General features: G+C 27.3%; 1 protein-coding gene and 1 long non-coding RNA gene across 3 annotated transcripts; one reads left to right on the top strand and one right to left on the bottom strand.

The window, feature by feature from the left end:
• The first annotated feature begins 134 nt into the window (after positions 1 to 134).
• Positions 135 to 14,363, top strand: LOC126901772 (intraflagellar transport protein 140 homolog). Of its 2 annotated transcripts, none has more exons than XM_050678508.1 (21): positions 135 to 331; positions 410 to 625; positions 695 to 956; positions 1,957 to 2,132; positions 2,248 to 2,446; positions 2,509 to 2,847; positions 2,912 to 3,179; positions 3,236 to 3,439; positions 6,396 to 6,564; positions 6,628 to 6,762; positions 6,825 to 6,973; positions 8,344 to 8,521; positions 8,589 to 8,875; positions 8,936 to 9,212; positions 9,830 to 9,990; positions 10,768 to 10,912; positions 11,051 to 11,236; positions 11,308 to 11,526; positions 12,307 to 12,461; positions 12,552 to 12,766; positions 14,136 to 14,363. In XM_050678508.1, exons 1-21 carry the CDS (start codon positions 188 to 190, stop codon positions 14,219 to 14,221), a joined length of 4,170 nt encoding a protein of 1,389 aa, XP_050534465.1. In that variant the 5' UTR covers positions 135 to 187; the 3' UTR covers positions 14,222 to 14,363. The 2 variants fall into 2 exon arrangements, with proteins under 2 accessions (XP_050534465.1, XP_050534466.1); XM_050678509.1 differs by lacking the exon at positions 14,136 to 14,363 and adding an exon at positions 13,377 to 14,093.
• On the bottom strand, positions 8,340 to 15,111 carry LOC126901785 (uncharacterized). Its single transcript, XR_007703117.1, has 3 exons — positions 14,837 to 15,111; positions 8,724 to 8,851; positions 8,340 to 8,633 (listed from the first exon to the last, which is right to left on the bottom strand). It is a non-coding gene; the product is annotated as an uncharacterized LOC126901785 (long non-coding RNA).
• Between the last annotated feature and the right edge of the window lie 1,641 nt (positions 15,112 to 16,752).

Raw genomic sequence — 16,752 nt, 5'->3', positions numbered from 1 at the left:
ACATTAAAAAAATATATACATGTATAAAATATTTATAAAGTAATAATAATTATTCATTACTGTTTAAAGTATAATATATGAGCACAATGTATTGAAATGTACTTCCTGATGTTTATCATAAAATTACCATGGCAATATTAGTTTATTAAAAAGTTATATATAATTTAAAATTTTAATATTTGTAAATATGAGTTTATATTTTGATTTCAAAATAAAGACGAATCCTATTAATGACGTATCTGGTATAGTTTATCATAATCAACTTAGTTTATTAGGAGTAATATCTTATTCTTCAGAGAAACAATGTCATCTTTTAATTTGTGATGAAATTGTGAGTCTATTATATATTTGATTACAATTAAGCTATTCATGAGCATTTTTTATCTAATTATATTTAATTTTTTGTTAGGGAGATGAACTCTTCTCATGTTACATTCCAAATTTTTGTCGTGCTATTGCATATTCTTGGCATCCTACCCAACGTACATTAGCAATTGGTTCAGAAGGTGGAGAAATATGTTTGTGGAATGGTGGTTCAATAAAAGTTCTTGAATCAATTCATACAGAATCATTAGCATTTATGGTGTGGTCACCACTAGGGGGTTGTTTAGTTAGTGGCGACCAAGTAAATATTTCATTGATTAGATTACTACTCATTATACGAAAAAGACTAAGACTTAATTTATCAAAACAGACAGGCATTGTAGTAGGATGGAAATCTGATTGTAGAGGTTTACTTCAATTGAAATATAAAATAAACTTGCATAATATTCTAACAAAAGCAATTTCATTTCGATGTGGGAAACCTGCTACTGATATTTCTAATTTGGCTAAGTTGGCTGTTGCTGGTGATCAAAATGCTTTAGATATATTTAGTTCCTGGCGCCCAAAAACTACATCACATACTCAGACTGTAACATCAGACAACTTAACTTTTTATTGTACTTCAGCTACAGGTTAATTGACATAAATTATTTTTACAAAAGTTTATTAAACTAATATAATGAATTTAAAGTAATATTGGTCTTATTTTGTTGAATAAGAAATTAATTCCCACTACGATTTAAATAAGGATATGTAGTGTGGGTGAATATAGCCTATAATAATGTATTTTTATAATGCATACTTTGTCTTAAATAGTATGTAGTCTATTTAGTAGATGTACTATTACTTAATGCACTAAAATTTTTTATTAATCTATCAAAATTGTTGAAAAAAAGGCCAAAAAAGCTATTTCAAAAAAATAAAAACATTTTTTTCTTATTAGAGACAAATAATAAACAATATAGTTTTAAAGTAGTCTAACAATGTAAAAATAGTTTTAAAAAAAGATAATAGCAAAATGATTATTAGATCAAAAGTTATAAGAGTTTTACCTCTGGTGCTTGAAAATGTAGCCGAGATAAAAAATGTATAGCATACAAATGAGGTAAGTGGTAATTTTGGTAAAAATTAATAGAATATAAAGTAAACATAAAAACAGATATAAATATATCATATGTGTAATAGATACATGTATAAATATTTTTCTTCTTACTTTTTTTATAACCCATTCAAGGTGATCGCGGCCTTTTCTAAGAAAAAGTTTCATAACCGTGTATACTCTGGGATGAGTGGTTAATCCATTGCCCTAAAGAGGGATGGAAACTCTAATGACTAAACTGATGACTAGCAAGTCATCAACTCGCAATGACTAACAAACGGGTTGGCCGGTGAAAATTATCGATCATGAGACAGTATGCATCAAGGCACTGCTCGTTACTGACTTAATCACATCGTCCCATCTTAAATATTAATATTTAAGTGGTATTTTTCTCTAAAACTATTTGAAGTTAATAAAACATTTTATAATTAATATTTAGGAGTCGGAGTAGTTCAGAGAAATAAGTGTAAAATTATTTAATGCAACTTTTCTTTGTATATTTTTGATATTATGTAGAACTTTTATCTATTTAGGTCATATATATTATATTGAGGAAAATGGAGAATTAAACAAAGTTTATTCATCAAATTCACCTATTTTGAAAATTTTGTGTCATGAATTAAAAGATATTTGTGTTATAGTTTGTGATGATCATACTTTGAGTCATCAAATATGTCATAAGGATGGTTCATTAACTGAAGTATCAAAAGTACTTAATTTTAATTATTTTTGTGTAATAACTTAATAGTATTTTAACTTCGCTGTGAAGCAGAAAAAGTATTATCTTTAACATGATATTTTTTTATTTTTCATATTATTATTAGATAAAGCTAAACGGAATCACAAATGATTCTTGTGTAATTTGGGCAGGGCCATCATTATTGGCTTGTACTACAAATGATCTATCAATTCGCTTTTGGGATATTGAATCAGGAAATAGTTACAATTTAAATGCCTTTCCAATATTGAATAGTTCAATACCTAAACAGACATTTACATCAATCATTTATTCTAAAGAAAAAGGTAGTATATAATTTGTCAACCTTTTTTTTACTATAATATTTAAAGTTTTAAAACATTTTTAGGTTTGTGTGCTGCTACAAATTTTGGAAATATAATCATTTGGCGATTTAATGAACAAACTGAAGATGAGTGGAATATCCAGGGTTCTTGTAAAATAAATGATAAAATAAAATATTGTGTTTGGGGCCTATCAAATGTAGCAATATTGGCTTTTAATAATATATATATATTGTGTGAACACGAACTTCTAGCAGTTTATTACAATCAAGTTGCTATTACTCAAACATCTGCTACTAATTTGACTGTTTATAATTTTACAACATATGATTCCTTTCATTTTGATAGTAAAATTCAAGTTTTTGGGATTGCACTTACATATGAATATGTTACATTATGGAATGGTAAACATTTAATTATATTATTATATAAATATACAGTTCTATTCTTATACTTTTGAATATTTAGGTAAAATAGTTCAGGTTTATAATATAAAATCTAAAGAACATCATGCATTAGTTGGTACTTTTGCTTGTGATGTTCAAGAAATTAACATATATGATAGAATTTTAATTGTTGCTGAAAATGATGGTAAATTGCAAATTAGAACATTTCAAGGTACAATCAAACAAACATTGTCTATAGATGCACCAACGTTATGCATGGCATTGAACAATTCTTATTTAGCAGTTATAACTATTTCTGGGGTTATTCATGTTTGGGACTTAAATAGAAGGTAATTTATGTAGATTAAATTATTTGATTACTATAAGTGATCAAAATTTTTGATAGGGAAGCAAAATCTATTTGTCATCCTAAAGATATTATTTCTAACATGAATAATTTTGGAGAAGCAATTCAGTTGCGTATTAATAGTAATGGTTCAAAGATATCATTTACTGCTGCCAATCAAAGTTTTATTCCTATGCCATGTTTATATATTTGGGATCGTAAATTAGATTTGATAATAGAAAAAAATTTTGAGAACAAAAATAAGTGAGTATTGAAATTGTTGTAGTAAAAAAAAACTTGCAAGGTTTGGGATTTAATTTAATTTATATATTTAGTATTGTTAAATTGGTCAACTTAGTATGATGTGTTAAACTTTGAGTTGTTAATTATTTTTCTATTTTCATCCCTTAATTTTTGTCAACACATTTTTTTATTCCACGGCTGAAATGAAAATTATTCGCCTCTCCCATAACTTGGTACGAACTTGTTCCAATGCGGAAGAAACTTCACGCGTACTACCTATCAATTGTAAATTAAATTTTAGCTTCGAAGCTGATAAAGTATTAATTTTACTATGATGTGTTTTTTTTGTGTCTGTTACCGTTTTTTCTCAGCTATCACTGAACCGATTTCTTTCAACGGTACGTCAAAAGGTCATAAATCGTATCTAGTCGAAGATATTATTCTCAAAAATTGACAAAATTTCCCTCGTTTCCTGTAAATGGGGGAAACCACCAAAAATATTACAAATTTAAAAATCGATAAATTTTGTCATTTTTTTCACTTTTTCNTCCAAAAAAATTACAAATTTAAAAATCGCTAATTTTCGAAATTTTTTCACTTTTTTTTCTTAAAACTTCCATAACTTTTTCAAAAATCAACAAATCAACATAATTTTTTTTTATACTAAAACCTTAGATATTTTCCTTTTATTTGATATCATTTTTTGAAAATCTATCACTTAACCTGCTCATTGGGGGGGATTTAAAATAGCAACTTTTTTACAAAAATTAACTTTTTCAACTTAATTTTTGAAAATGTTCCTGAAATGCTGCGTCCTTCAAACATATATCAAATTAAAGCTTATTTTATGTACTATAAAATGAAAAAAAAAATTTGTCCCGACACTTTATCTTCTACATTTAAACGGCTGCCGTAGTTAAAAAAACACTATTTTATGATAGTTTTTGTATAGTGATCTTAATCATTGTCACATATCATTATACTTGACCTAACTATGCCACGTTCCCACTGTGCCGCGACCCCACTGTACTGGGGTTTTTTTCTTGTCTTAATAATTGTTTTTTCTCTCTTGTTCCTTTATTGTCAGGTGGGTTTTCACTTCGAGTTTTGTCCGCTATTCAATTAATTGTTAAATATGTAAATATCTTTAATATTCATATATATATTATTTTTTTACTTATAATAATTCTCCCTAGCTTTAAGGTATTTACTCTCTTTGGCATACTAATGTGTGTCAATCACTGATGACATCTATTATAATATATTTTATTTTATTTACAAGGTATAAGCGTATTATAGTCTGCAACAACTTTTTACATTTTAATATATATCAAATATTATAATTTGACATATCTGTCACCCACCACAATGTCCGCGACTGTAAATCCGTTTGCCACTCTCCCGGTCTTTTATTAGTCTGACGTACGACTCCGAGATAACACATACATTGATGTGCATATACGTAACTGTCGGACTAGATCATGCGTAGTCCGGCAGTGGGTTAAATTTATTTGAAGGAATCTCATCCACTGTTAGGCTGCACTCCAGACGCCTCAATGATCACGTGGATCAGTGAGGTGATCGCCACCTCTGCCGTTGGTAAATTGAGCGCTATACCTTTTTCGCCTTTCTTTACCTGGAGGACCTAGGCAGTCTTTCAACAAGTGGCACGAATTATAATCCCTGAAGTAGGCACCTTTGTGGTCCGGACTCTTACAGGCGACCACAATGCGCCCTTGCTTCAGGCATCTATACTACTAGGGACTTTTGTCCTTAAAGGATTATCAGTCTAAAGTCGTTCACCCTACCCTTACCCAAGTGAGGGTTGTTTCTTTTTCTTCCCTTTATTCCCCCATTTTTTTTTTAACCGAGTTTTAACCTACGGACTCTGAAGAAACCGCGACTAGTCCACCACCTCCCTCGCAGTAATACTCCGTCTGAGAGAAACTCTCCTTAGTCAGAGGCTTTCCAGCGACCACTAGCTGCGATTTCGGAGTATGCGTCAGTTGAAAATCGGCTAAGTAGTAGACGTTGAGGATAAGCTCTATGGCGTCCCTTTCAGTGCAGACTTTAATTCCTGCTCAAAGCCCTGGGGATATCCGTTGGTGATGGTGGCTAAGAGGTGACATCAAAAGTGACGACATTAAAATCCATCAGAGGAGACATCTACTTTCTCTTCGTCATCATCACCTCGACCTCCTCATTGGGGGGGGTCAATCGTTCTTCGGTGTGCTTATTACAAGCTCCGGGGGAGTGCTTACTCTTTTAGGCAGTTTGACCTTCTTGCTCCACTTCCTGGATACCTGTATAAGTTTATTCAATAAACTGGGACTAGTGCCAGAAGCCCTCCTATTTCTTACTCTTGGAGCCAACCGTAACTGGGGTTCCCCAGCTACTTTCATTTCCAACTCCTCCTCACCATCCACGAAAATTTTGCTATTAGTTTAATTCATAGGAACCCCACGAAAAGTGCAAGAGTATATAATACCCATACGGCAGTGCACCGTATCGTGTGGGGGCTTATTGCTAAATAGATGCCGTAAGACAAACTATTTCTCTGGCTAGCATGTACAAATTATCGATCTCGGCCACTGAGGCATAAGAGTCGCAGAGGTTGTTTCGATAAATATGTAACCCTTTTCAGTGTCACTCTTAAGTAAGCCTCAATTACGATCCTAAGGGGTTAAATCGCTATTCTCAAGTAGGTGTCCTCATGCCTACCGACACAACCGGCTCATAGACATTGTAGCGAAACGGGGATTATATTTAAGACAGTATTTAATATTTAATTGGTTTGGTGTCCAGATTCTACCATGGATGTGGGTACTGGGGGATTGAATCTCTCTATCACTCTATGTTCTAATACTGTCTAAATCCCCCATAAAAATTTCTAAATACGCCACTGTACTGAAATATTTCATTCTTAATCTAACTATATAGAATGACTTATAAATTTATAGTTTTGTTTTATTTTTAGTAAATTTAATGACACTCAATTTATTGTATCACATCATTGGGATGTCAATGAGCCACACCTTTTGTTTTGTGAAGCACGAACATTCAGAAAATTAGAAAAAAAAAAAATTGATACAACTACATATAATTCAATTTCAAAAGAAAGACTCAATAAATTAACTTATTCTTCAGTAAAAAAAAAAAAAAAAAAGTACCATTTAAAATTATTTTGATACAGCTATAAAAATTTTTAGATAATTTTAAGTATGTTTTATATTGAGCATAAAGGTGTTATTATGCAAGATATTATAACACATACAAACAATTTATATTCACTCATTGGATTAGACACACCACATTACTTCGTACTTACAAAACAAAAATCTGATGTAATGAACAAAATATTTATATTATATTAATTTATTATGAATATTAATATTTTTATTTTCAGAGTTTAAAAGTTGACTGTTTATTAATGAAAGAATTTGAAGGTATCGATAGTTTGACTGAAGATATTCGTAAAGCTATAATGAATTTTAGTTATAACTTATGTCTTGGTGACATAGATCTTGCATTTGATTTTATAAGCAATATAAACAAGTAAATAAAAATATGTTAGTATGTATAATTATAAGTCATGTTTTAAAAACTTTGTAGGAAAGAATATTTCAAAGTTAGATAAAAATATTAGATCCCTGATTTCTTTATTTTTTGTTAAAAAAAAAACAATTTTTGTAAACAACATTCATATATTATTTATATAATAGTATAAAGAAAAATACACTTAGCTGATATAATTACTTAGCATGTTGCAGTTTTCAAATTTTTTTAAATTAAGTGTCATAAATTTGAGAAAAATACTTTTAAAGGTCTATTAACTTTTATGGTTAGGTTTCATAAATTATTGGCATTTAATGACTTAAGGTCTGAAATATTTACTATATCTATTAAAAAACATTTTTGAGGTTTACATATACTGAGTAAAACACACAACACATAACATTTTGATTCAATAATCATTTTAATGCAATTTTTTTTTTTTTAATTTAGACATTTTTAGACTACGTTAAAATCATATTTTGTACTATTTATTTGTAATAATAAAAAAATAATTTTTTTTTTTTCAGAATAGCTATTTTTTAGCTCATTTTTATAAAACAATTTGATGAGCCTATAACAAATTAAAAATAAATACTTTTTGAGTAAAGTATTTTATTAATACAAAGAATGGATATGTAGTGTGATTAAGTATAGCTTGTAAAAGTGTATATTTATAACATATTTACCAACGTGCTACATATCCACTCTATTTGTTAAATTATTTGTAACTCAATAAGTACTTATCCTAAAATTGTTATCAACACAAAGAAATTTTCTAAAAATTCACTATTTTGAAATTTTGAAAAAATTAAAAGAAACATTTTTTTTATAAATATATAATAAAAAATATGCTTTTAAAATAATTATCAAAATGATTATTGAATAAAAAGTTTTAAGAGTTGTTGGCTAGATCTGTTCAACCTATATGAGGCAGTTCTTAGAGATCAATGTAACAAAAAATTATTTCAAGAGAATTTAATTTAAATATTGAGAAATTATGTCTTTATAAAACAATTAGTTTAGGCAATTGATGATAAATAGCAATTTATTTTGAAAATTTCACTGCAATTTTTAATTTAATTAAAAGAATAGTTATCTTATCTTTTAACTTTGTAGTTATATAATTTTTCCCCAAAATGTCATTCTGACCCCTCCAGCTTTGGATGTCTATATTTTTTTTATTTTAAATGTTCCTTTTACAAGTGCTTAAAAAACAACCATTGGAACCGCCCAAATAAACTCATAACTTGATCTATTGTTATTTGGTAATGGAATCACTCAATATATCCAATATTTTTTGAACTTGACTTAAGTAATGATTTAACAATATTTTATTATGAAGTGAAATAATTAATATCTTCCCAAATTAGTGCTGAAATATGGACAAGTCTTGCTAAAATGTGTGTGAAAACTAAGCGCATAGATGTTGCTGAAATATGTCTAGGTCATATGAAAGATTGTAGAGGTATTGCTATTATACGATCAATGTCATCAGAAAAAGAACTTGAAACTAAAGTGGCTGCTCTAGCAATGCATTTAGGAATGAATGTAAGTGTGTATATTTCTACTTACTTGTAAATTATATCTGAGTAAGAAATGTAATATATTTTGTAAGGATGAAGCTGAAGAATTGTTGAAGACTTGTCATCGTTATGATCTGCTGAACAAATTTTATAGATCATGTAATCAAATATCTGCCTCATTGAGTGTAGCTGAAACTAAGGATCGAATACATCTTAGAAATACTTACTACCATGTTGGACGTCATTTAGAAATTCAAGGAGATATAACTAGTGCTGCTAATATGTATTGTAAGGCAGAAACTCAAAGTTATGATATACCAAGGATGTTGCAAAATGATCTTGTTAGCCTGGAAAACTATATAAAAAAAAAACAAAGCCCGTAATATTAGTAGAATTATTGAACAAAGGAGCTGAAATTAATGGAAAAAATTAATTTTAGATTATTATTAAAATGGTGGGCTCAATATTTAGAAGGAAACAATGATATGGAGGGAGCAATTCAATATTACAAACAGGCTGGTGATGATTTATCTACTGTACGCATACTTTGTTATTTAGGAAATTTAGAACAAGCAGCTCAAATTTGTATGAACTCTACTGATATGGCAGCATCATGTCATCTTGCCAGATCTTATGAAGTACAAGGCTTACATGAAGAAGCTGTAAAATTATATGTTAATGCTAGAGCCTATATAAATGCAATACGACTATGCAAGGTAATTGAATAATTTACTGATTTATAGTATTCTATTTATTCACTCCTTCTTATATATGTTCCAAGAGTACTATATTTCTTTGGATTTTAAGTTTTTGTAATACGCTTTACAATAAAAGATTTTTTCAAGTCATTATATTTTGATAAAATAAAATAAAGAATTACTCTGATAACCCTGTCAATGATCCTGGTTCAAAATAGAAGTTTTCAGAAACATTGTTAAAAATCTCACCACTATGTTCTGATACCTATGCCAACATTACTGTGTTAAATTTTTTAATGTTACTCTGTGCTTTAAAACTAGATTTTTAGTCACATGATTGATGGTTAGTATCTTTACTTGCTATTAAATTAGAATAGTAATGTCCCTAATACTTTATACTTGTAGATTTTGAGTCTATATTAGTATTGTTACTGATTCTGTTTGAAATACAGATGATTGATATGCTTAAAATATGAGATTTAATTTCCCTTTCTTAGCACTTGCTAAGAAAGGGATGCTACAGTATTGTACTGTATTTTAAGAAGTGAAATAAATAATACAATTTTCTGCTTAATATTTTTATATAAAAGTTTAATTATGTACATTTTAATAATTTGTTAAAATGTATTTTATAGGAACAATATTTTGATGAAAACTTATGGAATATTGCTTTATTGGCAGGAAGTAAGGAAAAAATAGATGTAGCACAGTATTTTGAACTAATTTCTCCAGATAAATCTATTATTTTGTATCATCAAGCTGGATGTTTACACAAAGCTATTGATTTAGCTTTTAAGTGTGTTACTTTTGAATTAATAACTAATAAATAGGTCAATCTATTTATAATCAACAAGTCATATGACCTTTGGTTTTTTTTTGTAATTCATACGATATCAATATTGTATCTAAAATAATCACAAAAAAAATATTTTCATATTCATTTAACTAAATTTATATTTAAAAAAAAAAATCATCATTACATATAACTTTAAGATAGATGTTATTCAAATCACATGGTACAATTTATATAAAATTTATTATTAACTCCTACTAATAAAATGCATATCTTAAAATATTAATTTTTTTATCACAATATACAAACAAAATCGATATCAAAAATTTGTCTAAATATCAATATTGTTGTCCATCTCAAACTATTTCTTCAACTTTGAATGATAAATCTTCTTAAGTATTAAAAACTATCTTAAATATTACCTAATTATTTTTAGCATGTGCATTAATATGTGATATTTTTTCAGAATTTTAAATATTTTTTTGTTGCAATAATTTAAAGTTTGAATAAAAGTATTAGTAAAAACTAGAAATTACCAAATCAATTTAAAAGAAAGTTATAATATTTTGAATGTTATCATATCATTACATGTTTTATACCATCCCATAACTTTGCAACTATTCAATCAAAAATTTTTTATATCATAGTTTAGGCACAAAAAAAAAGTAAAAAATTAAACGAAAGAGAAAAAAGCTAAGGTCTTGTTGATATATAAATTTAATGATCCAAAATTTTTTTTTAAGTTTCAAAAAATAATTTTTATTTATTGATTTGTTTTAGATGTCAAGATTTTGATGCCATATCAACTATGTCTCAAGAACTAAATGTAAAAGATGACGCTAATTTACTTGTTAAATGCTCCACATTTTTTATCGATCAAGGACATTATGATAATGCTGTTAATTTATTAGCTATGGCTGACCAAGTAAATAGAAAACTAATTTTCTAATATTTTTAGACTAATTAAATTTTATTATAATTGGTTTTTTTAAATTATTATCTTAATATTTAATTTTTATATAATTTTTATATAATTTTTTATTATTTATTTTATATATTTAAGTATGAAGAAGCAATAGCGCAATGTCAGCAACACAAAGTTAATATTACTGAATCTCTTTGTGAGAGATTAACACCATCAGCAGATCATCCCCAACGTTTAATTATCTTAGAAAAATTGGCTGATTGTGCTTTATTGCAAGCAAATTATCATATGGCTGCCAAAAAATTCACCCAAGCCGGTCATAAGGTTTTATATTTTTGATTATTATCTAAGGTAAACAATTTTACTCTAAAATAGTGTATATTTTATCTTTTCAGATAAAAGCCATGAAAGCGCTATTAAAATCTGGAGACACTGACAAAGTGATATTTTATGCAAATATTTCTCGATTGCCAGAAACGTACATTATGGCTGCTAATTATTTGCAGTCTCTTGATTGGCAAGAGCATCCAGATTTATTGAAAACAATCATTACTTTTTATAATAAAGGAAAAGCATTAGATCTTCTGGCAAATTTTTATGTAGCTTGCGCTCAGGTAAACTTTAGTAATTTATAAAGACTGTTAATAATAATAATAAATGGGTAAAATGGGTTAAAGAAACAGGAATATGAAACAAGGCATATTGTTTAACTCATTTTTAATTTTGAATATTTAATATTTTTTCATATGAAACGTTTGTATTTATATTTATATTAAAAATATTATAATATTTTAATAAGATATTAAGTGTCAACAAAAACTGTCTATATTGATAGTTGATAATCATGATCGAATTCTAAAAATGAGACCATTATGTAACACTCTTCTTTTTCCTCGCCTTAATCCCAACTACTTGGGGTTGTCCAATTTCCTAAGTTTTGTTCAGGACTCCTCATAATTTTTAACAAAAATTTTATGTCAGTTGTCGATCTGATGCAACCTCATTAGTTGACTCTTGCAACTGTCAGAGTGGCTCTGGAAGTATTCTTATTCTCTATCCACAGGGACAACCATTATGTAATTCTATATGTCCTATATTAGGAAGGGAGTAGAATAGGATTTGTAATTACAGATTAGCGAGAATGGTCAGTTCCGATCTGACATAATTACAATCAATAAAGATAAATTAAATTATTTTTCATGTGTAATAAAGTATAACTTATATTATTAATTATAGTATTCATTATTTAATTAATTATACTTGCTCTAAAAACAACGCCATAAAATTTAATATTTTATAACTTTTTTAATAAATATTTTTTTAATTTCTAAAAAAATAATATTTTTTGTGTCATTTATAAATGAGTGTACTTTAACAATTAATCGTATTTTTAGCTGGAAGTTGATGAGTATCGAAATTACAGTAAAGCTGTTGGAGCTTTATCAGAGGCACTTAAAGTATTATCAAAAACCAGTGATCAATATAAATCACTTTCTGAAAATATTGCTAAAAATATTACATTACTTAAAAAGTTTATTGATGTAAAAAAGTATGAATTGTTGTTTATATTTTTAATGAATTAATGGATTTTAATGCTTTTATTTTACTTTTGTACAATTTTTTTTTTTTTCCTCATTAGGCAAATTGAAAAGGGAAATGGCGATTTAGCAATGTCAACTTGTCGTCAAATATTGTCTGCCTCTAGTTTAGATATTATAAGATATGGAGATGTTTATTCAATAATGATTGAATATTATACAGCACAAGATGATAAAAATATGGCTATTCAGTTAGTAAATGAATTTCTGTCTCATACTAAGAAAAATGATAATCTTTTTTATTATATTGATAAAGGTTAGTATTTGATAGTAAAATTTGAGTCTTATAATTATATATTGAAAAAAAAAAATTTTATCACTTTATATTAAGTAGTCAATATTATGGTATATATTTACTTATATATATTTATTATATAGTATATTTTTACTTCAGAAAAGAGTTAATCAGACTGTTTAAATATCTAACATTCTTTTAAAATAACATTATATTATAAAAATAGACATATTACAGAACATTTTTATTTTCTATAGAAATCAAATATTGTTGTTATTTAATATACATTGTTATTTTTAGTTTGTCTTATATTTTTATTTTGCATATTTATAAAATTTTATATATTTGATATTTCCTCCCCTTATATAAGAAAAATCTCAAAAGCGTTTTTTCCAGATTGTTTTTGTAATACTTTTAAATTGAATGCGTTGATTTAAATTAAATGATTGAGTTTATAATTTTAAATTAAATGAAAAATATTGTTGTCAATGATTTTAATTAAGTACTTGAATTTTGAAACATTAACAATGATACTTGACTCTTACCATCTAAATGACAGATTTCTTCTGGTGAAAATAGAAGCAAATCCTACAAACATCGATATTATACAAGTGTACTTCCCTACTTTTAGGAGTATGGATGAAGAATTTGAAGAGACATATGAACAGATTGAAGAACTCATGCAAATAACAGAATGCAACTCAAACGTATTTATCATAGGTGATTTCAACGCCTCAATAAACTCTAGGCATCAGAAGAAGAATAGCATTGGCAAAGCAAGCATTTTAAAACAGCTTCTCACTAATATACATCTGAGTATTAGCATATGTAAGAAATTCGTTAAAACATTTGTCTGGAGTGTGCTTTCATAAGGCAGTGAAACGTGGACAATTGACATGAAAGACAGAAACATTAGTTATGGATATGGAAAAAAATGACAAAGACAAAATGGATAGACAAGAAAAAAAATTAGAAAGTGCTAGACGATGTACGAGAAGAAAGACAGCGAATGAAGGTGAATTAAATCAAGAAAAATAAAGTTAATCGGACTAATCATCAAGCACATTGATTTTATAATCAACATCTTCGAAGGAAAAATAACTGGAAAGAAACCAAGAGGACGCCTAAAGAAACAATATTTTGAAAATATCCTGGAACTCATGAACTGTGCATCTTTTGTTTCTCTGAAGAATTTGACGTCAAACAAAGAGGAGTGGCTCAACAACAAGGCATTGCCTTGATGATGATATTTCAATTGTTATTATTTAAAAAAATTTTCTAAAAATTTGCCCAACAACAATTATAAAATACATTCAAATAACTTATATTATGATTTTAATGTGAAATTATTTATACTTTATAAATTATTATTTATTGTATTTTTTCTTAGGAATATTATTAAAATTAGGATTTGAAAATGAAATTATGTATGAAGGCAAACAAGATAATGAAGAGGAAATTCAAGAAGTTCAATAAATTATTGTTATTTTGTGGTCAAATAATATAATATAAAGTTTATTAAATATATAATTAAGAGTACTAAATATAAGTTTTATTTTAGATTCTCTTTAATTTTTATACATGTTTGTCATAGAAGTAACAAAATGTACAGCTTTATCATTTTTATTATTTCTCTGTAAAATTTACAATATTAAATTATTAAATATTAATTTTATACTATATTTAATTGTTATAATATTTATTCATAAATTATACTTTTAAATCAAAGAACTACTAATCAGGATATAATTAAGGAAATAGGAGTAGATGTTGCTTTTGCAATTATCCACCAATTTCTTGGAATTGTTTAATATTAAAGTTAATTATATCTTAGAAAACAGAATTTTATTATAACTGTTACGTCACTATTTAGGGGTTGAGCCTAAATGCCCGTCGACAGTATTCTAAGGGACCAACGGGGAATAGCTGGCTAGGCTATATCTGCCTTAGGTACTAAAGGTTTCCTATTTAATTTATATACCCTTAGAGGAACTACCAAGGGTCGCACTACAATATATATAACACTTTTGGTTAACAACGATATAAATAAATATTTATTAAGCAATTGAAATATTAAATAGATAATACAACCTGCTGGACACCTAAAGATGATATAATCCAACAGGGAGCTGACGGCGACACATACACACAATATACGAGGTAGAAAAGTGAAGTTAATTATCAGACAAAAGTAGTGATCGCGATGATGGTAAAAGGTCAACTATCGATAGGGATATCTTATTATGGCACATTGGCCGTGAATTGCAAAAGCGTTTGTGTGCAGTCCGCCCTCCTGTTAGTATTGTTGTATGGCACTGTGTTAATTATATATATATATAGAATGTTCAGTAAATAAGGAAACGAATTTCTATTGTACTCATTGTTTGTAACAATTTAACTGTTTCCTAACTTACTGAACACTCTGTATATATGTCTATTAAACGGTACAATGATGTTATGGGAGACAGAGACATGAGCACATGCAAATGTGATCGTATCAATAACATAAATATTTTTTATTAAATATTTTACTTTTTATTAAAAATTTTTAATTTATTTTGTTTGAAATAATAATAACTTTAAAAGAAATATTTGAAACTATAAATATTAATTTAAACAATAATAAAAGCAAAAAATTAAATTACACAATATTTTTAGCTAAGGTATTTTTATACAATTAGGAATTTTTTTCTGGTAATCACTTAATATTTGTAAAACGTGATCATTATAAAATTTAATTTCATAAGAAATCTCATGCAAAATACCAGGTTGTCCTTCCCTCTGACTTATAAAAAATAGTCTATCTTCATCTATTTTTATAAGGCTTAAAGCATTAGTGTGTACCGTATCAAACAAATTATTAAACTTACAACGCACCTTGCCGAACACTTAATTTTACTACTAAGTTAAAAAAAACAATGTTTTCTACAATTATATATTTTATGGTAGTTATTTCGTGGGAATAATTGACAATAAGATAAATATTAGTTTGTAATACTTTTTTAAAAGACATTTTGAAGAACAAAAATTGTGTGCCTTTGTGACTAAAACATATTTAATATAAAACAAGAAACAGCTATAATATAATTAAACATGTCCATAAATTGTCTGTTGAATTCGTACCGCACAATTTATGTCAGTCAGACGAAAATAACACAAATATACATATCTTTAATGACTATATAATTAGTACTAGCTTTAAGCAATACAATAAACCAAAATTGATGCATTGATACGTTAAAATTTAATAATATAATAAATTTAGATAGGTTTGGAATTAATAATTAATTAGCTGGGCATGAAATAATAAATCTAGTGTAATTATCGTACTTAACATAAAAAATTTAGCTTATAGAAATGTTTTTTTAAACGAACAAGCGTTTTCCGAAGAATAAAAGTTATAACGTATTTTTTCATGTTTTTTACTGTATGTAGTGTTTTTGTAAGCTATTTATTAAGAAAACATTATTTAAGTTATTATTTTTTAATTTTTCGTAAAATTTCCTTTACTTGAGTTTTACTCTCATAATTCTAAGTTGAGCAAAACAATGGTTGTGAGACTTATATCAGTTATTTCTATTAAATTTGCTTCTACGGCTGAACTTATTAGGTCCGAAAGTACGGGTTAATCTTAACGGATCGATTCTAAATTTCAAATAGCTCATTTTTATGAGCAAAAAAAAAAAACTAAGGGGTAGCGTTAAAAAAATGGCATTCGATTTTTGAGGGCCATCCCATTGTATACTCAGATGAAGGTCAATAATGGCAGAGTGATGTGTAATAATAAAGATAACTTAAAGCACACTTTGTCTACAGTTTTTATTTGGAAACGTTATTAATCTATGAAATACTGGTGCTAAGTTATTATCGACCATGAATTATATAGTTGGATTCGTTTATTAGTAGAAAATTTTTACTAAGCTTGTCCAGAGACATTCTAAAGGTACCCTGAAAATTTCTTTGAAATCCGTAATTTTCGACCGAGTTATGAGCTTTTACACATTGAT

The sequence above is a fragment of the Daktulosphaira vitifoliae genome, unplaced genomic scaffold (genome assembly GCF_025091365.1).
Source record: "Daktulosphaira vitifoliae isolate Bord-2020 unplaced genomic scaffold, ASM2509136v1 Scaffold_3, whole genome shotgun sequence".
Classification (NCBI taxonomy): Eukaryota; Metazoa; Arthropoda; class Insecta; order Hemiptera; family Phylloxeridae; genus Daktulosphaira; species Daktulosphaira vitifoliae.
The sequence above is the reverse complement of the archived record's forward strand: the minus strand, read 5'-3'. Positions and strand labels throughout refer to the sequence as shown.